The following is a 27,435-nucleotide window of genomic DNA, read 5'->3' as shown; positions in this document are numbered from 1 at the left end:
ATAGAATAAAAGTCCGATAAAGTCTGATTAAAGATAATTCAAAGGTCTCCGATGATGTCGATGGCAGGTCAGGACCGCTCTCTAGTTGTTAGTAGGACGGTTCAGTTGCCTGATAACAGTTGGAAAAAACTGTCCCTGAATCTGCAGGTGTGTGTTTTCAAACATCTGTACCTCTTGCCTGAGGGGAGAGGGGAGAAGAGGGAGTGAGCGGGGGTGAGACTGGTTCTTGCTGAATCCTTGCAGTTTTCTCAAGTTCAGAGAACAAGCTGAGTCTCACCCAATGGCAATCCCCAAACGAAAAATATAATTAGCTGCTTTTTACCTTCTGTACAAAAGCACAAAATGCTGGAGGAACTCAGCGGGTCAGAGCTTTCTGTCCTGACCCAAAACTTCACCTATTGCTTTTCTCCAGAGATGTTGCCTCACCCTTTGAGTTACTAAGGCAATTTTTGCCTATCCAAAACTAAAATGAGCTGACATTTGAAGGATGTGTTCCCACCTCTCCCCGCCACCTGTTATTCCTGATTTACACTTTAGACTTTAGAGATATGGTGTGGAAACAGGCCCTTCGGCCCACTGAGTGATCACCCTGTACACCAGCAGTATTCTGCACACTAGGGACAATTTACAATTTCCAGAAGCCAATTAACCTACAAACCCGGACGTCTTTGGAAAGTGGGAGGAAACCGGAATACCTGGGGAAAACCCACGTGGTCACATGGAGAACGTACAAACTCCGTACAGACAGTACCCATGGTCAGGAACAAACCCGGGTCTCTGCCACTGTGAGGCAGCAACTCTACCGCTGTGCCACTGTGCTGCCCCAGGAATCTTTTGCTTGGGCACCACAACGGCCAAACTGCCCCACATCTCAGCTGCTGTCTGTGCAGAGTTTGCGTGTTCTTCCTGTGACTATGTTGGTTTCCTCTGGGTGCTCCCACAACCCAAAGACAAGCAGGTTTGTGGGTTAAATGGTGTTGGTAAATTGTTCCTAGTGTGTCGGCTGTGGATGAGAAAGTGGGATACACAGAACTAGTGGGAACGGGTGATTGATGGTTGGACTGGACTCAATCATGTGTTCATTGGCATTGTCCTTGCTCCATGTATAGTTTTTATCTGACTGGATAGCACGCCAACAAAAATAGTGGCATAGTGGGGCAGTGGTAGAGCCGATGCCTCTAAGCTCCAGAGACCCAGGTTCGATCCTGACCTCGGGTACTGTCTGTGTGTGGCAGCCACCCAACCGCTGCGCCACTGTACACTGCTCCCCCTCTGAGGGATATCGGTGGTTTGACATTGATCGTGATTTCTTCTCTCAGTTTCAGAGACGGCCAAAGGACCGGCGACGACAGGAGGCATGAACGGGGCCGTGGTGACTGCGGCAAACAGTGGGCACCAAACCGCCTCTGCCATCCCTTCCCCCAGCTCCGGGAAACCCTGGCGCAGCAAGTCGATGAACGTCAAGCACACTGCCACGTCGCCCATGCTGAGCGTGAAGCCGCCGAGCCCTGCTACTTCCCCCACCGCCCCCGCTGACCGCTCGCGCGCCCCCCACCCTGAGACGCCCAAGGCCACGGGCGGAGGAGAGCAGAGATCCATGCTGGAGAAGTTCAAGCTGATCAACAGCAGGACTGCGCTCCGACAGCTTGGGCATCAGGGGGCGCTGCCCCCGGAGGGCGCCCGTGACGAGGGACCGCTATCGGAGAGCGGGGAGGCAGAGGGTGCCAGCGGGAGCAGCCCCAAAGCACAGTCCAAGGGCCCATGCCAACGGACAGGCAGCAAAGCCCCAAGCCAGAAGAAGCCCGGGGCAGCCCATGCTAAGGAAGAGCGGGAGAAAGAGAAGGGCAAGGGGCCGAAGGCGGCCAAGGACGAGAAGGGGAGCGAAGTGCCCAGGAAGAGCTCCAAGATCGCCAGCCTCATCCCCAAAGGGGGCAAGTCTGCGGGAGCGAAGAAGGAGAGCGCGATCCCGGCCTCTAGCGGGATCCCCAAACCAGGATCCAAGATGGCCGCCGGGAAGACACCAACCGTCACCGTGCCGACGGGAGCCAAGGACCCGGAGAAAGCCAAGAGCACCAAGGGGGGTAGTCCCAGCCACTGCCTGCCGAAAGCACCGGGTGACAACAAGGCTCCCGGCCCCTCGGATGGGAGGGGCGCCACACTACCCACCTCTCCACCCTCCTCCTCCATCGCCACTGGGGTGTCTGGCGGGCACACCGCGGGCACTGCCAACGCACACGTCTATCTCCCGCAGTCACAGCAGCAATACAACCACCCCAACACTGCCACCGTCGCCCCTTTCCTCTACAAGTAAGTAGTGCGCTGCTAGCACGGGAAGAGGCCTTTCAGCCTGATCGCCCCTCGTGTGTAGGGAGTGGATGTGAATGTGGGATAATATAGGTCTCGTGTGAACGGGTAGTCGATGGTCAGCATGGACTCCATGCTGAATATCTAAACTACACCTTAAACTAATCTGCAGTTTCTTGTGTCTCCATCTCATGTTGTAAAGATTCAAACCTGTTTGATTTTCAGATATCTCGGGCTTTAGTTTAGAAATACAACCTGGCCCTACTGCTCAACTTGCCCACGATAGAGTCATAAAGTCTTTAAACTTTAGAGATGACAGCATGGAAGCAGGCCCTTCGGCACACGGAGTCCATGCTATCTAGTGATCACCCCGTAAACTAGCATAATCCTACACACTAAGGACAATTTATAATTTACAGAAGTCAAATTAACATATAAACCTGTACGTCTTTGGAATGTGGGAGGAAACCAGAGCACCCGGAGAAAACCCACACGGTCACAGGGTGATCGTGCAAAGTCTCAGAGAGCACCCGGAGTCAGGTCAAACCCGGCTCTCTGGCGCTGTGAGGCAGCAACTCTGTCACTGCGCCACCATGCAGCCCTTCGGCCCAACAGTTCAGATGGTGTACAGCTACCCTTAATGGTATTCAGTGCCCATTAGAAAGATGGTCAGAGTGTGATGTGACAAGGAAATAGGCCTCGTTACCTGTACGCACCAACTCAGAGTGAAAAAGTTGTCCCTTAGGTCCCCTTTATAAAGTATAAGATGAGAGTCATAGTCACACAGCACAGAAAAAGGCCCTTCGGCCCAACTTGTCCATGCTGACATAGATGCTCCATTTAAGGTCCCATTTGCCTGCGTCTGGCATTTATCGTGGACTTACCATCCGGAGCGGGATCCCTCGCTGGGGATCCCCGGAGAAGCTCCGACCGCCGGCCTGTGGCCTACAACATCCTGAAGCTGCGGTCTCTGGTAGGGAAGCACCGATTTGGGACTTACCGTCCCGATGAGAGGGCCTGTACATCTGGCAGCCTGCAGCGGCGACTGCAGAGTTTTATGGCCCCAACCACGGGGGAACAATGGAGGAAGACTGACTGTACTTTGTGCCTTCCGCCACAATGAAGAATGCTGTGGTGGATGTTTGTGTTCAATTTTTAGTGTGTATTGTGTGTTCTTGTTTGATTGTACCGCTGCTGGCAAAATTCATTTCACTGCACTTTATTGTGGTGTGATGAATAACCTGATTGATTGATTGGTTGGTTGATAAACCTAAAGGCATTAAACAAGGGTCCATCAGGCGCCTCTGGTTAAAGATGCCATGACCTCTCTTTTGAAGTACAGGTATAACACAAAGGGCAGCAGGTACAGAGGAGCACCACCACTTTCAGATTCCCCGTTAAGCTACTGACCTAGAGGTATATTGCCACTCCTTCACAGTTTAAAGGAGGTGTGCCTGGTAAATGTTGTACACATCGGGTGGTGAGTGCATGGAACACGCTGCCAGGGTTGGCGGTGAAGCCAGATACAATACTGGCGTTTAAGAAGCTTTTGAATAAACATATGGATATGCAGGGAATGGAGGATTGTGAGTTATGCGCAGGAAGATAAGAGATGGTCTTGGCAACATGTGCAGCATGGACATTGCGGGCCGAATGGCCTGTTTTTGTCCTGTACTGTTCTCTGTTCTAAGTTCTAGCCCTGGATCTCACTTCTGGAACACCTTCCTGAAGGTGTCAAGGACCAGTCCCACCCTGGCCACTCCCTCTTCTCCCCTCTCCCATCAGGCTAAAGGTATCGAAGTGTGAAAATGCACACCTCCAGATTCAAGGACAGTTTCTTCCCAGCTGCTATCAGGCAACTGAATCATCCCATCACTAATGAGAGAATGGTCCTGACTTACCATCTACCTCACTGGAGACCCTCGGACTAGCTTTAATCGGACTTCAACTGGATTTTAAATTGCTCTAAACATTATTCCTTTTATCCCGTATTGGTACGTGATTGTAATCATGTATAGTCTTTCCGCTCACTGGATAGCACACAGCAGAAATGCTTTTCACTCTACCTCACTTTTACTCGTGATAATAGTAAACAAAACTAAAACTAAACTAAACTGAAACTCCTTAATCCCAAAAACCCTTCTCCCTGGGGATGGTCATGGCTCCAGTAGATGGTTCACCACTATTAAGATGGATGGACATTAAATGCCCCTATGAAACCCACATTCTAGGAATGAATAACAAACAAGTCGCCCAAAGCCAATATTTATCCCTCAAAGAGAGAGCCTTGGAAAGCATATTTGTGCTTTCGCTGTTTTGAGGGACCTAGCTTTGTGCAAATTGGCACCGCACCTTCCTACATTTGCTCTGAGGCCGCTCTTTGGTTAAGTGCTTTAAAGGTTGTGAAATGCCTGAGGCCATGAAAGGCGCTATAGAAATGCAAGCCCAACGTTCCTTCTTGAAGCCACGCGCAAACTGAAAGTAATTTTCGACCACTACGAGATGCCCGCCAGTCCTGCCCAAGACATGTTTCCCCGCTTCCTTCGTCAGACTGAAGAAGGGTCTCAACCTGAAACGTCACCCATTCCTTCTCTCCAGAGATGCTGCCTGTCCCGCTGAGTTACTCCAGCATTGTGTGTCTATCCCTGCTTCCTTCGTCTTTCACACGCAATGGGAGCAGTCAGTGCGTGTGGAATGGCAACTAATGAAACACGGTATTATAGCTTCATAAAATAAACTCTTTCACCAGCCTGCCAATGTTTGCACGGACAGAATTTCAGAATATCCAAAAAAGAACGTGGTCAGTAAATATGAACCGTTCACTGTGCTCTTTGTGAAGGTTTGTTTATCTCACTGTTCCAACTGTAGTGATTGGGTTCACTGCCTGGGCTCTGGGAAGGAGACTGTTGGTGGTGATCGCCCGGTTAGATTGCGGGAGGATTTGAGTAAAAGATTCAGGAGGCAACTCTTACACAGAATGTAGAAACAAAGAATTGCACATGCTGGTGTATACCAAAGTCAGACACAGTAGCGGAGTGCCGGAGTAACTTAGTGGCTCAGGCAGCATCTCTGGAGAAAATGGACACTTCCCTTGAGTCTGAGGAAGGTCCTGCAGTTGTATAGGGCTCTGGTAAGACCACATCTGGAGTATTGTGTACAGTTTTGGACTCCTAATTTGAGGAAGGACATCCTTGTGATTGAGGCAGTGCAGCGTAGGTTCACGAGATTGATCCCTGGGATGGCGGGACTGTCATATGAGGAAAGATTGAAAAGACTAGGCTTCTATTCACTGGAGTTTAGAAGGATGAGGGGGAATCTTATAGAAACATATAAAATTATAAAAAGACCGGACAAGCTAGATGCAGGAAAATTGTTCCCAATGTTGGGAGAGTCCAGAACCAGTGGCCACAGAATAAAGGGGAGGCCATTTAAGATTGAGGTGAGAAAAAACATTTTCACCCAGAAAATGGGTGAAAATGGGTGAAAACCCAGTTGTGAATTTTTGGAATTCCCTGCCACAGAGGGCAGTGGAGGCCAAATCACTTGATGGATTTAAGAGAGAGCTCTAGGGGCTAGTGGAATCAAGGGATATGGGGAGAAGGCAAGCACGGGTTATTGATTAGGGATGATTAGCCATGATCACAATGAATGGTGATGCTGGCTCGAAGGGCCGTATGGGCTCCTCCTGCACCTATTTTCTATGTCCCCGCCCGAAACATTGCTTATCTTTTTTTCCCAGGGCTGCTGCCTGAATTACTGAGTACTGAATTACTGAGTACGCCAGTAATCCTTACATACAGGATTGCATCCTTTCCGCAGAGACCGTTCCCTCTGAAACTCTCTGGTCAATTCGTCCCTTCCCACCCAAACCCACCCCCTCTCCTGGCACTTCCCTTGCAACCGCAGGAAATGCTACGCTTGTCGATTTACCTCCCCCCTTGACTCCATCCAAGGACCCAAGCAGTATTTCTAGGTGCGGTGGAGGTTCACCTGCACCTCTTCCAACCTCATCTATTGCATCCAGCTGCTCTACATCGGTGAGACCAAGCGTATGCGTGATGATCGCTTTGCCCAACACCTCTGCTCGGTTCGCAATAACCTACCTGATCTCCCGGTGGCTCAGCACTTCAACTCCCCGTCCCATTCCGAATCCGACCTTTCTGTCCTGTGCCTCCTCCATGGCCAGGGTGAGGCCCGCTGTAAATTGGAGGAGCAGCACCTCATATTTCGCTTGAGCAGTTTACACCCCAGCGGTATGAACATTAACTTCTCCAATTTCAGGTAGTCCCTGCTCTCTCCTTCTTTCCCCTCCCCTTCCCAGCTCTCCCACAGCCTACTGTCTCCGCCTCTTCCTTTCTTCTTCCCCGCCCCCCCCACATCAGTCTGAAGAAGGGTCTCAACCCGAAACGTCGCCTATTCCCTTTGCTCCATAGATGCTGCCTCACCCGCTGAGTTTCCCCAGCATTTTTAACTACCTTACACAGCAGAGTTCAGTGAGGAATGAGATCTGCTCCTTGAAGACAGCACAGTGGTGCAGCATAGTGGTGCAGTGGTAGTGTTGCTGCCTCACGGCGCCAGAGACCCAAGTTCGATTCTGACCTCGGGCGCTGTCTGTATGGAGTTTGCACATTCTCCCATGGGTTTCCTCTGGGTGCTCCAGTTTCCTCCCACACTCCAAAGACGTGCGGGTTTGTATGTTAATTGGTTTCTGTAAATTTTCCCTAGTGTGTAGGATAGAAGTAGTGTACGTCGGTGCGAACCCGATGGGCCAAAGGGCCTGTATCCACACTGTATCTTTAAAGTAAAAAAACTCAGACACACCCTTGGACTTGGCAAAGAGAATCAGATTAATTACAAAGACACAAAATGCTAGAGTAACTCAGCGGATCAGGCAGCATCTCTGGAGAAAGTGGTATAACTTTCCTGAAACATCACCTGTCCATGTTCTCCAGAAATACTGCCTGGTCCGCTAAGTTACTCCAGTACTTCAGGTCTTTTTTTGTTGCAAACCAGCATCTTCAGTTCCTTGTATCCACTTACAATATTTGTTCTGGTCGGCAGCCAAGATTGTTTGGAATCACCATGAGACAGCCAAGGTGTTTTGGCTCCTGCTGTCATTGGGAGTATTGAAAGCTACCCGATGTAATATGTAGCACCATTTCAGGGGCAGTCCAAGGTTTGTGAGACCCAGGATCTTGCCAACTAATCTTTGTAGGTGACAAGGAAATTTGAATAGGTGTTAAGTGTGTTGGAGCCAGGTTTTATTACCAGAAATAGAAGGGCAATGGAATTCTGCTAAATCTTTATAAATCAGAATAATCTTCAGATGGAGATTTAGATTAGAGATAGAGCATGAAAACAGACTCTTTGGCCCATCAAGTCCACGCTGACCATCGATCAATCGTACACTAGTTCTACGTAATCCCACTTCCTCATCCACTGTCTACACACTAGAGGCCTGTGACAAAATTAATTCACTAAACTAAATTTAGAGAAACAGCATGGAAACAGGCCATTCGGCCCGTCCAGCCTATGCCAACATCAATCACCCATTCACACTAGTTCCACGTTATCCCACAGGGAGAACGTGCAAACTCCACACAGACAGCACCGGTGGTCAGGATCGAACGCGTGCCTCTGGCACTGTGTGGCAGCAGCTCTACCAGCTGCGCCGCTGTGCTGCCCTTCCCACCAAGAAGGACAAAGCCAGCAGGGGAACACTTTCAAGCTTTTACATCTTCTGCCCGACAAGAAGGGGGTGAAGAGGGAATGACTGTAATGCCCCTGTCCCATTTAGTAAACCCCTGGAGACTTTGCGCCCCACCCAAGGTTTCCGTGCGGTTCCCGGAGGTTTTTGTCAGTCTCCCCCACCTGCTTCCACTACCTGCAACCTCCGGCAACCGCACGGAAACCTTGGGCGGTGCGCAAAGTCTCCGGAGGTTTCCGTTCAGGTTTCCTAAGTGGGACAGGGGCATAACAATCTAGATATTGCAGGAACCGTTCAAGATGGCAGTTCATCAAGCAATCTGTGAGACCATTGAGGATGGGAAATAAAGGGTGGCTGTGATATCCGCATCCTTAAATATAATGAATAATTAAAATAATCCAATAGCAATGTGCGACCTACTTTTTATGTATCCAGGTTTCTCACACAGTGGGTGGTGGGTATATGAATCATGCTGACAGACGAGGTAGTTAAGACGAATAAATAACAGCAGTCAAAATAAATTTGGGCAGGTACATGGATAGGGAAGGCTTGGAGGGGTATGGGCCAAACATGGGCAAATGGGACTAGCTTGGATGGGACACCTTGGCGGCATGAACGAGTTGTACAGAAGGGCCTGTTTCCATGCTGTGTGACTCCATGTTTCTGGCCCTATGTGAAACATTCTATTTCACTGTGCCCTAATGAACTGGAAAATACTGATATTTTCAGTTGTAATTTTAAGAAGAAAATTGCATAAAAATCCATTAAGAAAATAAAATTGGAATGCTAAGGGAGATTAAGTGAAACAAATTGAGCGGCACGGTGGTGCAGCGGTAGTGTTGCTGCCATACAGTCCGCGAGCATTTGCCACTTTTCATTTCACTGCACATCTCGTATGTGTATGTGACGAATAAACATGACTTGACTTGACTATACAGCGTCAGAGACCCGGGGTCAATCCTGAGTAGGGGTGCTGTCTGTATGGAGTTTGTTAGGTCTTCCTGTGACTGCGTGGGTTTCCTCCGGGTGCTCCGGTTTCCTGTCACGCTCCAAAAACGTGCGGGGTTGCAGGTTAATTGGCTTCAGTAAAAAAATATTAGTTGTCCCTAGTGTGTAGGGTCGTGCTAGTGTGTGGGGATCGCTGGTCGGCGCGGACAGGGTGGGCCGAAGGGCCTGGTCCTGCACTGTATCTCGAAACTAAACTAAATTGGCGAAATCAAAGACCCTTTGGCCTCATGATGGACTGATGTGTTGCCCACCTCTGTGTTGGAAGTGTCTTTGTGGTGTTAAATTATTAACCTCTGTTTTAACCTCCACTTTTCAGAACGCACTCGGATAATGATGGGTCCTCACTCCTCTCTGGTGATTTAAGTGGCAGCCACACAAAACTGGATTCTGTTTACAGCAAGACAGCCAAACAGTGCCTCGAAGAAATCTCCGGTAGGTGATCTAGTCTTATTAAGTCTCACGGCTGTTGAAAATATTTCTGGTGCAATTCTTCAGCTGGAGTAACTCAGCAAGTCAGGCAGCATCTCTGGAGAACAGGGAGAAGGTGACGTTTTGAGTCGAGACCTTTCTTCAGACTGATTCTTCTGAATGAGCTAAAATGTCGCCTGCCCATGTTCTCCACAGATGTTGCCTGACCCGCTGAGTTACTCCAGCCTTTTGTGTCTTTTTTTGTAAACCAGTGTCTGCGGTTCCTTGCTTCAATGACAAGGAACAGCTTATTTCATAGAGGAAGATTCTTGTACAGCGTTTGACCAGACTTAACCTCCCGGTTACAAGTTCAAAAACAGGTCACAGTGCCGATAGAAAACTGCTTTAAAAAGCAGAAATCAATCGTAATCACAAAATCTTTTGAGGTTGGAGAAGAGATTTGGTGTGGTTGATGCAAAAAAACGTGAATCTGATGTGAGGTTGTTGGCTGCTTTTAATGTTATATGACTAACGAGTCTGTACCAAGTGCTGATGAATGAAGTCGATGAGATGTATTCGACTGAGATGGCATTGACATGGTGGGCCGAAGGGCCTGTTTCTGTGCAGAATGACTACATATCTGTAGAAGGAGTATAATAAACAATTGCATTTATATGTCACCACAAGATGTTAGGTGAAGCTCCCAGTTAATGAGGTGAAAACGCACCCAGGTAGACACAAAGTTCCGTAGTAACTCGGTGGGTCAGGCTGCAACTCTGGAGAAAAAGGATGGGTGACGTTACGTGTTGGGACCCTTCTTCAGACTGTCTGAAAAATCATGAGAGGATTAGATAGGATAAATTATTTTGCCCAGAGTAGGGGAATCAAGAATCAGAGGACATTGTAGTGGCCAAAAAGTCGGGAGCTTCAGCGCAACGGCGTTGTTTTTCATCACGATGCGTGATGAACGTCGGGGTCACCAGTTGTCGTGGCCTGGACGAGGTCAGGAGACCACTAGACACCAGGCAGGTTCAGAAGTCCTTTAATGAAGCATGGCAAACACCAGAATACCCCCGAGCAGGAACCGGCAGACAACCGTCCCTGTTCCTCAAGAGCCGAGGGGGATGACCCAAGGAGTGACTTAATCTCCAGATACAGCCACAACATGGGTTTAAGACGAGGGGAGGAGAAATGTTGTAGGAACCTGAGGGGTAACTTTTTCACACATAGGGTGGTGGGTATATGGAACAAGCTGCAGGAGAAGGTGGTTGAGGCAAGTACTATTAAGAAATATTTAGACAGATACCGGGATAGGATAGGTTTAGAGGGACAGACACTGGAGAAAAGTAATAGGTGAGGTTTCGGGTTCGACCAGTGTGAAGAACAGTCCCGATCCAAAATGTCACCTATTACATTTTCTCCAGAGATGTTGCCTGTCCCGCTGAGTTACTCCAGAACTATGTGTCTATCTTCGGTATAAACCAGCATCTGCAGTTCCTTCCTCCACATGATTTCTACATTATGCTGGAGATCAGGGCTGGTTGCGTATCCCACAGTCCGTCCATACTCACACAGAGAGCCTCACTTATGCCGCCCCCTGGAATTAACTCTAATGCCTCGTCCTGAGAGACTGTGGGAGTTATTTTTCAATGCAAGCAATGAAAACATCTGTGGCTTATTGTGCACTTAAAGCCGGTCAGTTTAAGTTCTTATTGGAAACATGGTTTTGGTTTTGGTAAACGCATTTGGTTTCCTGTGCTGTTGTCCGTGGTGAGGAGGTGGAGGTTTAATTGGGAAAGGGTGACACTTGTGGTGTGCGAGGGAGGAAGTGAAAAGCCAACAGGAAATGTCAGCTTTATAATACTGTGAGCAACTTTCTCAATCTCAATCAGGGTATCCCAAAGTGAAGATCTTTCCACTCTGCCGTTGTGAACTGTAAAACACAGCCTGATAGTTGCAATCAGTAACTTTAAGAAGAAAATGGTATACATATACCTCGAGGCTCTTGATCGGCATAGACAAGTTGGGCCGAAGGGCCTGTTTCCGTGCTATACTACTCCCTGACTCCATCGGGAGCTTATTTATAGTCAGCAATTTCTGACAGTAATTTGGTATTGAAGATAGAATTATTTTTGGGATGGATAACTGAGGGCCAGAACTCAGGTAAACTGTGACCGCGTGGGTTTCCTCCCCGTGCTCCCACATCCCAAGGGCGTGCGGGTTTGTAGGTTAACTGGCCTCTGTAAATTGCCCCGACTGTGGAGGGAATGGATGAGAAAGCAGGATAACATAGTTAACTACTGGGAATGGGTGATTGGTGGTCGTCGTAGACTCAGTGGGTCGAAGGGCCTGGTTCCATGCTGTGTTTACTTTACCTTGCACTAAACATTATTCCCTTTATCCTGTATCTGTACACTATGGACGGCTTCATTGCAATCATGTATCGTCTTTCCGTTGACTGGATAGCAGGCAACCAAAAAGCTGTTCAATGTACCTTGGTACACATGGCAGTAAACTAAAGTAAAGGGTGATCATTGGTCGGCATGGACTAGGTGGGCCCAAAGGCCTGTTTCCACGCTGTTTCTCTAAAGTAAACTAGATGAAGCTCTTCACTGTACCTCTGTATATGTGGTAACAAACTAAACTAAATTAAAGGGTGATCGTTGGTCGACATGGATTCGGTGGGTCGAAGGGCCTGTTTCCACACTGTAAACTACCTTATAATTATGGACAGAATGAGAAAAAATATCTGCGATGAATCTAATAAAGCAACATGGCTCAATTTATCAGCTTGTTCTAAATATTTGATGTTGAAAATACTGCAGGAATGGATCATAGTGGAACAGCACTGTCAAGAACAAATAATTTATTTTTAAAAAACTCACGAGAAAGAGAAATAAGTGTTGAGTATATTTCTCCAGTGAGTTTCACAGTGTCAAAATCCTACCGGCCAATTTGATATATCTAATGAAGTGCCACAATGCAGGAAGAACGATATCTATTTACCACCGCAATGTTTTAGAGGTTTTATTCTGCTCTTACACCCTGGGGCCTGAGGTGAAATTATTACTGACTGAATGATGAAAGGGGAATTTGATTTGTAACTTCCTGGACACTCTGTACTTCAGACATTATTTGCAAAGGCAAGTCAAGCAGTGCTTGGAGTTTGCCAGCTCTACTGTGGAGTTTGGGCTTCACGCACTGAGCCGGCATTTAATTGCCCCGGAATAGAACACAAAGTGCTGGAGTAACCCAGCGGGTCAGGCAACCTCTCTGGAGAACAAGGCAGCACAGTGGCGCAGTGGTAGAGTTGCTGCCTCACAGCGCCAGAGATCCATATTCGATTATAGGCTCTGCCTGTACGGTGTTTGTACATCCTTCCTGGGACCGCGTGGGTTTTCTCCGGGTGCTCCGGTTTCCTCCCACACTTCAAAGTCGCACATGTTTGTGGGTTATTTGCCTTTGGTAAAATTATAAATTGTCCCTAGTGTGTAGGATAGTCTTAGTGTATGCTGTTTGGCGCAAACTGTGTGGTCTGAAGGGCCTGTTTCTGTGCTGTTTCTCTAAAGTCTAAAGTCAACATGGATAGGCAATGTTTCAGGTTGATACCCTTCTTACACTGACAATGACAATTAAATTGAATCTGACTCAATTGCTCATCCTAATAGTCCTTAAGAAGGTGATGGTGAACTTCCTTCTTGAAAAGAGAGGAGGGGGTAGGACAAAACCAGGCAAGTGATAGATGGACTAAGACATTCACAAGTAAATAAATTCATGTCATAGGTGCAGAATTAGGTCTTTTGGCCCATTCTATCTACTCCGCCTATGGCTTATCTATCTTCCCCGCACAATCCCATTCTACTGCCTTTTCCACGTAACCGTGGGAACCTTCGGAAAAGAATGTTGTGACCACTGGCCTGTCCATCATCGGCTCTGATCTCCCCACCATCAAAGGGATCTATCGCAGTCGCTGCCTCAAAAAGGCTGCCAACATCATCAAGGACCCACACCATCCTGGCCATGCACTCATCTCTCCGCTACCATCGGGTAGAAGGTACTGGAGCCTGAAATATGGTACATCCAGGTTCAGGAATAGCTACTTCCCTACAGCCATCAGGCTATTAAACTCGCCAACAAACAGACTCTGAACTATAACAGCCTATTGCACTCTATCTGTTTATTTATGTGTCCATATATGGTCTATGCAATATAGACACACTGAACTGTTCTGTATTTATGCTTACAATACCCTGTTGTGCTGCAGCAAGCAAGAATTTCATTGTCCTATCTGAGACACATGACTATAAACTCTCTTGACTTGACTTGACTTTGATGCCCTTACTAATCAGGAGCCTATCAATCTCTGCTTTAAAAATACCCAAAGACGACCTCCACCGCCATCTGTGGTAATGAATTTCACAGATTCATCACCCTCTGGCTAAAGAAATGTCTTCTCATCTCCATTCTAAAGCTATGTTTGTTTATTCTGGGGCTGTGTCTGGTTTTAGACTCTTACATTTCTGGAAACATCCTCTCCGCCTTCACAGTATGCGGGCCTTTCATTATCCAGTAGGTTTCAATGGGATCACCCCTCATCCGTCTAAAGCTCCAGCAAGTACAAGCCCAGAGCTTTCAAATGCTCATCGTATGTTAACCCGATCATCCCCAGGATCATTCTCGCAAACCTCCTCTGGACCCTCTCCAACGCCAGTGCATCCGTCCTCAGATATGGAGCCCAAAACTGCTCACAATAATTCAAACGTGACCTCGCCAGCACCTGATAAAGCATCAGCTGAAACATGGTCCGTCCAATTCCCTCCACAGATTGCTGCCTGACCTGCTGAGTTCCTCCAGCACTTTGTGCTTTGTTATTGAGGATGGGTTTAAGCATCTCATTGTCCATGTTTCGGGCCAACGCAAAGTATTTAACAACATGGAAGAATTGTGTGCGGCATGGTGGCGCAGCGCTAGAGTTGCTGCCTTACAGACCGTGTTCGATCCTGACTACGGGTGCTGTCTGTACGGAGATTGCACGCCATGCTCTCGTCGTGCGTCGTGACGCATAAATGACGTTGCGTAAATGACACGCAAATGACGCCCAAGTGGGACAGGCCCTTAAGTTTTATTACTTCTGATGTAGAAGCAAGGAACCGAAGATGCTGGTTTACAAAAAAGACACAAAGATGCTGGAGTAACTCAGCTGGCCGGGCACCATCTCTGGAGAACATGGATAGGCAAGGTTTTAGGCCAAGACCCTTCTTCAGACTGATTGTAGAGGGAAGGATGTGGGAAAGAAAGCTGGGAGAGAGCAGGGGCAGCACAAGGCCTGGCAGGTAATAGGTGAAGATAGACACAAAGTGGTGGAGTAACTCAGCGGGTCAGGCAGCATGTCTGCAGAAAAAGGGTGGGTGACGTTTTGGGTCGGGACCCTTCTTCCCACTGAAAGTGGGGGAAGGAGGGGGTGTGAAGACCTAGAGGCAAGAAAAGACCAGGATCAATCAGGGCCGGCTACAAATGACTTCAAGTAGTGCGGTGCCCTGCTAGGCCCACAGTTGGCTGGGGAAGGTGTGATCTCAAGTGGGATCAAATGTGGTGAACTGTGGAACTGGTTAAAGGACTAAGTGGAGGTAGGAGACCAGGGTGGGGGGGGGGGGGGGGGGGGGGGGGGGGGGGGGGGGGGGGGGGGGGGGAGGGGAGAAGAGTGTAAGTAGAAGATTCTTGGGCAAAGGGCAGAGATGAGAAAACAGAAGGATTGAAGAGTTGCAAATATTTTTCTGATTTTTGGTGCTTGTGAGTTCAGTATTCCAGCCGCGTCTGTCTGCTCTGCTGGATCAATGTGCTGCCATGGACATTAATCATACCACAGAACACAAATCACCAGGCCAGCAGATTCCCTGTCCCGGACTAAATAACCTTGGCACCGCGATGATGGATTTAATATGGTTCATTGGTCAAATAATCAGGCTTGCCTGTGGTTGTAAAGCCAGGTTTAGTTCAGTTCAGTTTAGTTTAGTTTATTGTCACGTGTACCAAGGTACAGTGAAAAGCTTTTTTGTTGCGTGCTAACCTGTCAGCGGACATGATTACAGTCGAACCATCCGCAGTGTAAAGGGAATAAGGTTTAGTGCAAGATAAAATCCAATAAAGTCCGATTATAGTCCGAGGGTCTCCACTGAGGTAGCTGGTAGGTCAGGACTGCTCTCTTGTTGGTGATAGGATGGTTCAGTTGCCTGATAACAGCTGGGAAGAAACTGTCCCTGTTTTCACACTTCTGTACCTATAGATAGGAGAGTGGAGAAGAGGGAGTGAGCAGGTTGCGACTGGTCCTTGATTATGCTGGTGGCCTTGCCTAGGCAGCGTGAGGTGCGTGATGGGTGCAGGTGATCACGGAGAGGGTTTGTGTTGTTAATTCCAGAGGTGGTGGGGAGGGGGTCCTTCTGGAGAGGGGGCACAGATATCCCAAGCAACACCGGCCATCGCTCCATCTCAATGTTGGGTTCAGCCGAAGATCTCCTTGCCCTCTGTCATCGAGTGTGTGGTCCCAGAAATAGCTTGCTAATTAGAGCAGCAGGGTGCTAGCGATGTTGAAATTGCTGTTGACAATGCAATAATTAGACTGGTTGAAGCAAGCTGCTTACAGAGTGCAGCCAGATGACTTGACTCAGATCAGTAAACCCATTTCACGGCCGACGGCTTCACATGAACAGACTTCAACGGTTGTTCATCACGACCATGGTCGTTATGACGTTCCTCTTAAATCAATGCCCGCTGGTAATTGGATGGGCACAGTTTTCCCACAATGCCCATTGTGCCATCTGTCTCACAGAGTCACAGAGCGTCTGAACAAATATCCAAAGGGTGTCCCACCTGAAACCGGTTGCCAAACACTTTAACTACCCTTCCCATTCCCATACTGCCCCTTCTGTCCTGGGCCTCCTCCACAGTCTGAGTGAGGCCACACTCAAATTGGAGGAACAGCACCTCATATTTTGCTTGGGCAGCTTACAACGCAGTGGTATGAATATTGATTTCTCTCATTTCAAGTAACCTCTGCATTCCCTCTCTCTCCGTCCCTCCCCCATCCTAGAAGTCCTGCTAGTTTCACTGTTCGTATCCCTTCTTCGTTCTCACGTCCTCCACCGCCAACAATGCACCATTGTGGGCACCTTGGCCATTGGTGCCGGCTGATTTCTTCTGTAGCTTTTTATACCTCTAGTTCCCCTCTCCCCTGACCCTCAGTCTGAAGAGGAGACTTGACCCGAAACGTCACCTTTTTCCTTCTCTCCAGAGATGCGGCCTGACCCGCTGAGTTACCAGCTTTTTCTCCCTATCTTATGAAACATCAACTGATTCCTCTTCCACGGAGACTGCTGAGCTTTCAGTGGAGTCATACAGTGTGGAAACAAGCTCTTTGGCCCAACCTACCCACAGTGACCAACATGTCCACAATACTAGTCCCACCTGCTTGTGTTTGGCCCATATCCCTTCAATACATTCCTATCATGTTCCTGTCCAAATGTTTCTTAAAAGTTGTGAGAGGACTTGCCTTATCTCCCTCCCCTGGCAGCCCGTTCCTTATATCCACCACAAATGCTCTGAATCTCCTCGGAACTCTCTCCAGTACAATCACGTTCTTCCTATGTTAGGAATTCATTCTATTTCCAGTGTGGGGCAAGTTCCCTGGGCAGGAAGCAGGGAACAGGGAGGTGAACTGGTGATGCTGCTTCAGGGACTTATGGAGGCACTGGAGAGGGTGTAAGGAAGGTCTTGGAGAGAGTTCCCAGGGATGTGGAGGTCTGGGAAAGTGCTGATGTGATTCCCTTTAGAACTGAGGGGGCGGAAGGGAAATTTGACCAAAGTACGCAAGATAAGGAGAGGCCTGGGGGAGGGGAAACAGGAAGAGCCTGTTTGCTTTTGCGGAGAGATCAATAACCAGGGCATTGATCTCATGGAGAGAAGGATTGGAGGACAGATAAGAAAGTCTTTTAAGAGGTTTGATGTCAAGAAGAGTCAAGAGTGTTTTATTGTCATATGTCCCGGACGGATGGGACAATGAAATACGTACTTGCTGCAGCACAACAGAATATGTGAATATGTAAACATTGTACATACCGGGGAAAAAGTTCAATAAATAACAAATATAGAAAAAATAACAAATATAGAAAAAAAGAATAAGTTTAATAAACAACAAATATGTTTGTCTGGGACTCTGAGGCATGAACCATCAGTACATGTAATGTGGACAAGAAGGCTTTCGGCACATTGCCCTTCTGATTTCCGGATTGTTCCCAGGGACACATTCGGAGACGGACATCAACTGCTGCTGGAAGGTCATTAACTCGGTGAAAGACGCTCTTTGGTCGGCCCGAATCTTGTTGACCTCCCAGCAGAGCGAGATGTCCGCTGGGGAATGTTGCCGAGTGGCCCGCTCCAGACTGCAGGAGTCCGTGCTGAGGGACGCACTGAAGCTCAGTGCAGCCAACGCCAAGGCTCTGTGGGGGAGGACCACAGTCTAGGGTCCTTCTGCTGCTGGTCATTGAGGGGCAGGGTGTGGTGGAGACACCCCTCAAACAAGGGAAGGGATATCACCTCAGGGGGCCACATGTGGCAAGGCTGGGCAGAATGATATTTCTGTGAACACCACCAAATACAACGCAAATGAATGTATGTATAGCTGCGGGGAAATGTCAGAGGAATATTTGCACAGTTCTCGTTTTGTATCAATTTTTAATTCCGAATAAAGTTCATCTGTCAGAGTATTGAGTGTAGAAGTTGGGAGTTCTTGTTAAAGTTGTACAAGATATTGGTGAGGCCACGTTTCATGTTGTTTTCAGTTTTGGTCACAAGGCTGTTGTCAATCTGGAAAGGGTGCAGAAAGGATTTGTGAGGATGTAGCCAGGACTAGAGGGCCTGAGCTGTAGGAAAAAGTTGAGCAGGCTAGGATTTTTTTCTTTAGAGCACAGGAGGATGAGGGTTGATCTTATAGAGGTGTACAAGATCGTGGGAGTAATAGATCGGGTAGATGCGCAGAATCTTTTACCCAGAGTAGTGGAATCCAAAAGCAGAGGACATATATTTAATCTGAGGGGAGAAACATTTAATTGGAACACGAGCAGCAACTTTTTTACACAAATGGTGGTAGGAGTATGGAACGAGCTGCCAGAGGAGGTAGTTGAGGCAGGTACTATCATAACGTTTAAAAAACATTTGGACAGCTACATGGATGGGACATAGAGGGATATGGGGCAAACGCAGGCAGGTGGGACCAGTGCAGATGGGGCATGTTGGTCGGTGTGAGCAGGTTGGGCTGAAGGGCCTGTTTCCACGCTGTGTGATTGTAAGACACCATACCACCCCCACCACCACCCCTTTCACTCCCCAGGGGGAGATTGCCATTACCCTGACACACAATGAATGTAACCTCCTCCAGAAGCCTCTAACCTTGAAAGATCCCCCCACCCACCACCATTCAGCTCTGGTGACAGGCAGCTGGAGATGGAGAGGAGGGAGAGGATGGGGGGGGGGGGGGGGGGGGGGGGGGGCAGGGGGAGGGGAGGGGATGGGGGTGGGGGCGCAGGGGAGGTGGTGAGGTATTTACCATTCAGCCTTCCGAGCCTTGTTACCGGTGACTTGTGTTATTTACGATGGAGTAGCTCCTTCTCCCGGCCTGCCTTTTGTTTATGCAGCCATTTCGAGAGCTGAAGCATCTGCAGTGAAATAAGAGAGAGAGAGAGAGAGAGAGCAGGAATGGATGTGAGATGCAGGATGAATGCTAAAAGAGGTGTGATTGGGAAACAGCCTCCCAATTGCCAGACTGCCTTCGTTCCGATGGGAGCTGCTGTAGATGGTGCCACCTTCTGAGCTGAACGCCCAGCCCTGTGTCAGCACAGCACCTCTCCTTCTCAGTCTCTCTCGTTCCCTCTCGCTCTCTCTCTCTCGCTCGTTCTCCCTCTCTCTCTCTCTCTCACGTTCTTTCTCTCTCATTCTCTTTCTCTCTCGTGTTCTTTCTCTCTCGTTCCCTCTCTCTCTCTCTCGCTCTCATTCTCTCTCTCTCTGTCTCGCTCTCTCTGTCTCTCTCATTTTCATTCTCTCTCTCTCTCTCTCTCTCTCTCTCTTGTTCTCTCTCTCGTTTTCTCTCATTCTCGCTCTTCACACATCTCAGCTCGATAAGGAAGGATGCCTTAACCCGCTCCCTCTGTCTGCCGACGAGAGGAATATCCTTGTTCATATACTGTGCTTGTTCTCGGTGTTGGCTCGGGGCTCTGTGGAAGATGTGAAGTGAGAGGGCAGTGGCTACACTGAGGAAGGCTCTCTCCTGCTCTCGGTCCTCTTTGCTGGGAGGAGTGGGTTCTTTGGGTGCTGTGAAAGACTGCGGGACAGTGTCTATGCAGAGCTGGCCGCGCACCATGGTGCTCGGAGCTCCCTGTGCACCGGAGGAGCGGCGATTCGGGAGGGAGCCTGCAGGGACTGGGTTCGCTCCTTGATCTCGGGGCTGTGTTGGGGGGGCGAAAGGGAGAACAGCCCCCCCTCCTTTCCCCTCCCTCACCCCACTAGCAGTGCGGCTGAGTGGAGGATGAGAGGGGTCTGCTTCGCTTACCAGCAGCTCGGCGATGAAGGCAGGCGCGGCGGCGGTGAGCTGTTGCCGTCCCTGAGCCCCTGGACGGTGGGAGGATGAGGAGGTCCGTGTCTCCGCCAGCGTCTAGAAGCCGGGAGGCTCCTCGCCGACCCTACCTGCTCAAGCGCAAGTCGCTGGCCAGCCTGGTGCCGGCTGGAGAGGGCGGCTGGTGGGCGCCCGATGGCGGGACGGGAACCCCCGGCCAGTGCCTGTCCCGCTCCCGCCCCCTCTCCGCTTCCGAACGCTCCCTTCCCTTGGCCGTCTTCGGCAGGGATGAGGGGCCGGGGTCACCCCTGGGAAACGGCCGGCCGGAGAGGGGCAGCCGGGTGGGAAGCGGCTCGGACGATGAGGTGTCCAAGACCAACCCGAAGCACGAGCTACTGACCGAGGACAGCAACCTCCACGAGGGGGTGGCACAGCTGGACACCGAGATCATCCTCACCATGCTGGGAGATCTGGAACAAGCCCTTTACAACAACATGCTGGGTGAGTTCAACCATCCACCCACCCTCCCACACACCCGCGCAATGCTCCGCGTTTATGAAGATGTATGTGTATTGCGGCTCTTTCAGCCAAATGCAGGCATTTTGATCGGGGGTCTTGCTCCCGCACTACAGCGCGCTCTGTCGACTTTGACATCCCATGGAACATTAGTTGTGATTCATGTTCCCCTTGATACAGAGAGAGGGAGATTCAGAGAGAGAGAGGGGGATGGGGGGAGGGAGAGAGAGAGCGAGTGAGGGGGGGAAGGGGAGGGAGAAAGAGAGAAGAGGGGGAAGATGGGGGAGAGATAGAGAGAGGAGGGGGGAATAGAGAGAAGGGGGAGAAAGAGGGGGAGGGAGAAGCAGTGGGAGAGAGAGTGAGGGAGAGGGGAGAGAAAGGGGGCTGGAGAAAGGGGGAGAGAGGGAGAGATTGAGAGAAGGAGAGGGGGAGGGAGAGAAAGGGAGAAAGAGAGAGATATAGTGCATGTCTTATGAAGATGCATTTAGAAGGCTGCTGCAGAATTGGCATTTGTGTAAGGATGATACCTCATTGCAAAGGCTCGTTGACCGTGTGTAAGAGAGGGGAGAAAGCTGTCAGCCGCGGCAGTGCTGCTGGACCGGGAGCAGGGTGATGGATCGAGGATTGAATCGCGATGCTGCTGGTTCATACAATCTTCGGTTGAGTTAATCCTTGTCGTTCTCCCAGAGTCATTAAATCAAAGCAATTAGCCAGTAATTGCTCATAATGTGTGTTCACCTTCTGAGGCAGTCCCTAAGGATTTAGTTTATAGAGATGTAGCACAGAAATAGTCCCTTCGGCCCATCGAGTCGACATCTAAGGTTATGGGGGGAAGGCAGGAGAAGGGGATTGGGAGGGAAAAATAGATCCGCCATGATTGAATGGCGGAATAGACCCGATGGGCCAAATGGCCTCATTCTGCTTCTATATCTCATGGTCTTATGGACCATCGAACACCTGTTCAAGCTAGTTCTATGTCTTCCCACTTTCACATCTACTCCCTACAAACGAGGGGCAATTTACAGAGGGCCAATTAACCTGCAAACCCGTACGTCTTTGGGATCGGTGAGGAAACCGGAGCACCCGGAGAAAACCCACGCGGTCACAGGGAGAACGTACAAACGCCACACACAGACAGCGCCCGAGCTCAGGATCGAACCAGGGTCTCTGGCGCTGTGAGTGGGCAAGTTGGGCCGAAGTGCCTGTTTCCGCGCTGTATGACTCCATGACTCTAGTCAGTACATTCATCTTCCTGTCTGTGTAGTGTGTTACTAATGCTGATATCAGTGGGACAGAAAGAATAAATCGAACGTGATTCGAAAACAGCAAAATGAAAAAATGTGAAAGACTCAGCAGGTCAGAGAGCTTTGTGGAAAGAAGAACAGTTTATGTCAATGAGAAATTTCCTGAATTTTACAGTGGCAGCTTATCTGATTGGGCAGAGAGTCATTGAGTCAACACGGAAACAAGCCCTTCGGCTCAACTCATCCATACTGACCAAGATGCCCTATCAAAGCTCAATCCGTTTGCATGCTTTTGACTCATATCCCTATAAGCCCTTCCTATCCATGTACCTGTCCCAATACCTTTAAAATGCTACTCTAGTAACCTGCCACAACGACCTCTTCTGGCAGCTCATTCCATATACTCACAACCCTCTGTGTGAAAAAGGTTGCCACTAAATCTTGCAGCTCTCATCTTAAACCTATGTCCTCTGGTCCGTGGGTAAAAGACTGTGCTTCTACCCTATCTATTCCCCTCATGATTTTGTACTCCTCATAAGATCACTCGTTGTCCTCCTGCTCTCCAAGGAATGAGATGGACCCACAAACACATAATGTAGAAAGGAACTGCAGATGCAGATAGACACAAAATGCTTGAGGAACTCAGCAAGTCAGGCAGCATCTCTGGAGAAAAAAGGATGGGTGTCATTTCAGGTCCCATCTGTCTTTATATTTTTCTCACAAACAGATTGTTGGGTTTGTGTGTATGGGTCATTGGAGACCCTTGGACTATCTCTAATCGGACCTTACGCGACTATATCTTGCATCAAACATTATTCTCTTTACCACATATCTGTACACTGTGGGTGGTTTGATTGTAATCATGTATTGTCTTTCCGCTGACTGATTAGCACGCACCAAAAGCTGTTCACTGCACCTCGGTACACGTGACAATAAACTAAATGTACTATTTTAGCTGTCTCTTGGCCTAATTTTATTGATGGGTAAAATTGTTCCAACCTCTTTGCAGTCTGTTCCACCATCACTGGCAGTGCCTTGAAGTCATAGTTGATTTCTACCTCAGATACTGTGTCTTACTTTTTATATATCTGCTCAGACGTCAACAACTCCTTGGGGACGTTTCAGTGTGGAACAACGCTGGGCATGGGGAGAATTTACGTATAGAGTTGAATATAATTATCTAAAATTGCTGGTACCATGAGCGGTATCCAGAGATTAGCAATTAGCTCTGATTTTAGCTCTTTGAGTGGATCTCATCCTGATTTATAGCTTCGATTAAGGAGGCTCGATAATTTTTAAATACAATTGCTAAGTAGATAAGATTTGTTTGTAGTGCTAATGTGCCTCCTATAAATTTCAGGATGTTTAGACTGCAGAAGCCTGGAACATGAAGAGTAATTCAGCCCGATGAATGGGTTTGTTCATCCAGTTTAGACTCAGGAGGCACAGCGCGGTAACAGGCCCTTCGGCCAATCGAGTTTGCGCCGACCTGTGATCATCTAGTACACTAGCACTATCCCACACACTAGAGATTTACAGAAGACAATTAACGTACAAACCCGCACCCCTTTGGGAGGAAATCGGAGCACCCGGAGAAATCCCAAGTGGTCAGAGGGAGAACACACAAACTCCGTACAGACAGCACCCGTAGTCAGGATTGAACCCGGGTCTCTGGCGCTGTGAGACAGCAACTCTACCGCTGCGCCACTGTTGCACCGTACAGACAGGAACAGGCCCTTTAGTCCACAATGTCCATGCCGAGCATGATGCCAAGTTAACTAATCTCTATTGCCTGCACGTTTAGTTTAGTTTAGAGATACAACATGAAAATAGGCCATTAGCTCTAACACATCCATGCCAATCAACGATCACACATGCACTAGTAGTCGGCAGCATGGTGGCGTAGTGGTAGAGATCTGTGTTATCCCACTAGTTTTGTGTTATCCCACTTTCTCACCCACTGCCTACACACTAAGGGCAATTTACCGAGGCCATTTAACCTATAAGCCTGCACGTCCTTGGGATGTGGGAGGAAACAGGAGCACCTGGAGGAAACCCACATAGTCACAGGGAGAACGTGCAAACTCTGCACAGACAGCAGCTGAGATGTTGGGCAGTTGTGGCGTTGTGCTGCCTATGCAAAAGATTCCTGGGTCGGCACAATGGCGCAGCGGTAGAGTTGCTGACTCGCAGCGTCAGAGACCCAGGTTCAATCTTGACTACAGGTGCTGTCTGTACGGAGTTGGTACATTCTCCCTATGACCGCGTGAGTTTTCTCCGGGTGCTCCGGTTTCCTCACACATCCCAAAGACGTGTGGATTTGTAGGTTAATTGGCTTCGGTAAAAATTGTAAATTGTCCCTAGTGTGTAGGATAGTGTTAGTGTACTGGGTGATCGCTGGTCAGTGTGGACACTGTGGGCTGAAGGGCCTGTTTCTGCACTGCATCTCTCAAGTAAAGTCTAAAGTCTGCAAATCGAATGCAGGCAACACCCACACAGCGCCATTCCTTCCTGAACTGAGGACCCACATTGAAGGGGTTCATCTCCCACCCCTTGTGCAATTCCCATTGACCCTCGAAATGCTGATGGAAACCAGTGATGAAAGTCCACGTGGCTTGCATTCCTGGAGGTTCAAAGGGCTGAATGGCCTCCAGCAGTTGTCGTGAAAACACTGCTGGCAATGAGTCATAGAGTCATGATCGTACAATGTGCAAACAGGCCCTTTGGCCCACCTTGCCAACATGTCCCATCTGCATTAGTCCCACTTGCTTGCGTTTGGCCTATATCCCACTAAACCTATCTTATCAATGTACCTGTGTAATTGTTTCTTGTGTCCTGAAGAAGGGTCCTGACCCGAAAAGCACCCATCCTTTTTCTCCAGAGGTGTTGCCTGACCCGCTGAGTTACTTCAGCACTATCCACACACCAAGTGCCTTTTAAATGTTGTTATTGTACCTGCCTCAACTACCTCTTCCAGCAGCTTGTTCCATACACCCACCACCCTTTGCATAAAAAAGTTGCCCCTCAGATTCCTCCTAAATCTTTCCCCCCTCAGCTTAAACCTATGTTCACTGGTTCACAATTTCCCTACTCTGTGCAAGAGACTCTGTGCATCCACCCGAACTATTCCCCTCATGGTTTGCAATCGCAATGCTCCTTCCTGAAGCTCCTAAACGTGAGCGTTACATTCTCCGATTTTATTGAACACAGATTTCCTCGTTTATATTTGTAAAAGCTGGACTCAGCACATTTCTCAGCAGTTGCTCAAATCTGGGAATGCAGGAAGAAGACTTAACTCTTCGCTGCATTGAAACCTCGATAGCAAATTGTATGGCCAGACAGAGGCACATACACCTCATCTTGTTTTGCTAGTGTAATCCTACAAAGCAACCTATCACGCTACCCAAAGCGACCCACCCCTGACTCTCAGTCTGAAGGAGGGTCTCCAGAGATGCTGCCTGACCCTCTGAATTTTTCCAGCATTTTGTATCTATCTTTCAGTTCAGAAGCCATAGGGGCAGAATCAGGCTATTCGACCCATCGAGCCTACTCCATCATTCAATCTATCTTTCCTTCTCAATCCCATTATCCTGCCTTCTCCCCATAACACATGACGCCCTTATTATTCAAGAACCCATCAATCTCCGCTTTAAAAATACTCATTATCTTGGCCACCACAGCTGTCTGTGGCAATGAATTCCACAGATTCACCACATTCTGACTAAAGAAACTCATCCTCTTCCTTTTATTCAGAGGCTGTGCACTCTGGTTCTAGTCTCCCATTAGTGGAAACATCCTTGTCGCATCCACTATATCCAGGCCTTTCATTATTCGGTAAGTTTCAATGAGGGCCCCCCTCAGCCCTCTAAACTCCAGCGTGTACAGGCCCAGAGCCGTCAAACGCCCATCAGGCACAAGAGACACAAGGAATGTTGGAATGTTGAGCAAAGCACAAAATGCTTTGCTCAACTCAGCAGGTCGAGCAGCATCCATGGAGGGAATAGAGGGATAGCATTTGGGGTCAGGGCCCTTCTTCAGACTGATGGGTCTGGGGAGGGTGGAGAAAGCTGGAAAAGAGAGGTGGAGGCAGGACAAAGCCTGGCAAGAGATAAAATAAAAAGGAACTTCACATCTGTTTATTATTGTCACTTGTACCGAGGTACAGTAAAAAGCTTTTGTTTGCGTGCTCTCCAGCCAAAGAAAAGACTAACACGCGAATATAATCAACAGAGTGTGCAGATAGAGGATTAAGGGTACAACATTTACTGCAAAATAAAGTCTGATTAAAGATACTGTAGTTCAAAGGTTGAGGTAGATGGGAGGTCAGGACCGCTCTTTAGTGGTGATAGGATGGTTCACTTGCCTGATAACAGCTGGGAAGAAACTGCCCCTGAATCTGGGGGTTGTGTTTTCAGAGGGGAGAAGAGGGAATGACCGGGGTACGACTGGTCCTTGGTTATGCTTGTGGCCTTGCCGAGGCAGCATGAAGTGCAGATGGAGTCAATGGAAGGAAGGTTGGTTTGTTTGATGGTCTGGGCTGCGTCCACTCTCTGCAATTTCTTGCAGTCTTGGATGGAGCTGTTCCCAAACCAAGCTGTGATATATCCTGATAAGATGCTTCCTGTGGCACATCGGGAGAAGTTGGCGAGGGTTGTTTGGGACATGCCGAACTTCCTCAGCCTTCTAAGGAAGTAAAGGCATTTGGTCTGCTTTCCCGGCTATAACTTCGATGTGGCTGGTCCCGGACAACTTGCTGGTGAGATGCTGGTTATACCAAAGAAAGACACAAAATGCTGGAGTAACCCAGAATGTCAGGCAGCATCTCTCGAGAACATGGGTAGGCGATATTTCGGACCGGGACCCATCAGACTCGGTCAGCCAGCCCAGGTGCTCACCATTCTCACTCTTGATTGCTTTCCCAGGAGAAGATCCCGAGACCAGGAGAATGAGGACCGTGAAGAACATTGCCGACCTTCGGCAAAACCTGGAGGAGACCATGTCCAGTCTCCGAGGGACACAGATAAGCCATAGGTAATCTTGTCCCGCCCGGTACAATGTTCTATGTTACTTGCTGGTGTTTGGTTTAGTTTAAGTTTATCGATAATGTTTTATTATTTATTATTAATGTTTAATGTTTTACGTGTCATTCCTTACTGTCACTGTATGTCATGTTGTCACTTGCGGGCTGAGCACCAAGGCAAATTCCTTGTATGTGAATGCTTGGCCGATAAATTTATTCATTCATTCATTCATTTTAATTTAGTTTAGTTGGAGGCCGCACTGGGTTGGCACGGTGGTGCAGCGGTAGAGTTGCTGCCTTACAGCGCCAGAGACCCGGGTTCGATCCTGACTACGGGTGCTGCCTGTATGGAGTTTGTACATTCTCCCTGTGACTGTATGGGTTTTCTCCGGGGTACTCTGGTTTCCTCCCACACTCCAAAAACGTGCAGGTTTGTAGGTGAATTGGCTTTGGTAAAAATTGTAAATTGTCCCTCGTGTGTAGGGTAATGCTAGTGTACGGGAATCGCTGGTCGACGGAGACTCAGTGGGTTGAAGGGCCTGTTTCTGCGCTGTATCTCTAAACGTTAGTTTAGTCTAGATATACAGCATGGAAACAGGCTCTTCGACCCACTGATTCCACACTATCC

The 27,435-nt window shown here is 48.7% G+C and overlaps 1 protein-coding gene across 3 annotated transcripts in view; it reads left to right on the top strand.

Annotated features, from left to right (window-relative positions):
- The window catches only part of nav3 (neuron navigator 3), a 208,635-nt gene that overhangs the window by 90,703 nt on the left and 90,497 nt on the right, over positions 1 to 27,435 (top strand). For all 3 annotated transcript variants that reach the window (XM_055650561.1, XM_055650560.1, XM_055650562.1), the window contains 3 exons: positions 1,320 to 2,307; positions 9,336 to 9,451; positions 26,710 to 26,818. In XM_055650561.1, coding sequence (XP_055506536.1) covers positions 1,320 to 2,307; positions 9,336 to 9,451; positions 26,710 to 26,818 — 1,213 coding nt within the window. The remainder of the gene's footprint in view (positions 1 to 1,319; positions 2,308 to 9,335; positions 9,452 to 26,709; positions 26,819 to 27,435) is intronic.

Source organism: Leucoraja erinacea, chromosome 19 (genome assembly GCF_028641065.1).
Source record: "Leucoraja erinacea ecotype New England chromosome 19, Leri_hhj_1, whole genome shotgun sequence".
Taxonomy (NCBI): domain Eukaryota; kingdom Metazoa; phylum Chordata; class Chondrichthyes; order Rajiformes; family Rajidae; genus Leucoraja; species Leucoraja erinaceus.
The sequence above is the reverse complement of the archived record's forward strand: the minus strand, read 5'-3'. Positions and strand labels throughout refer to the sequence as shown.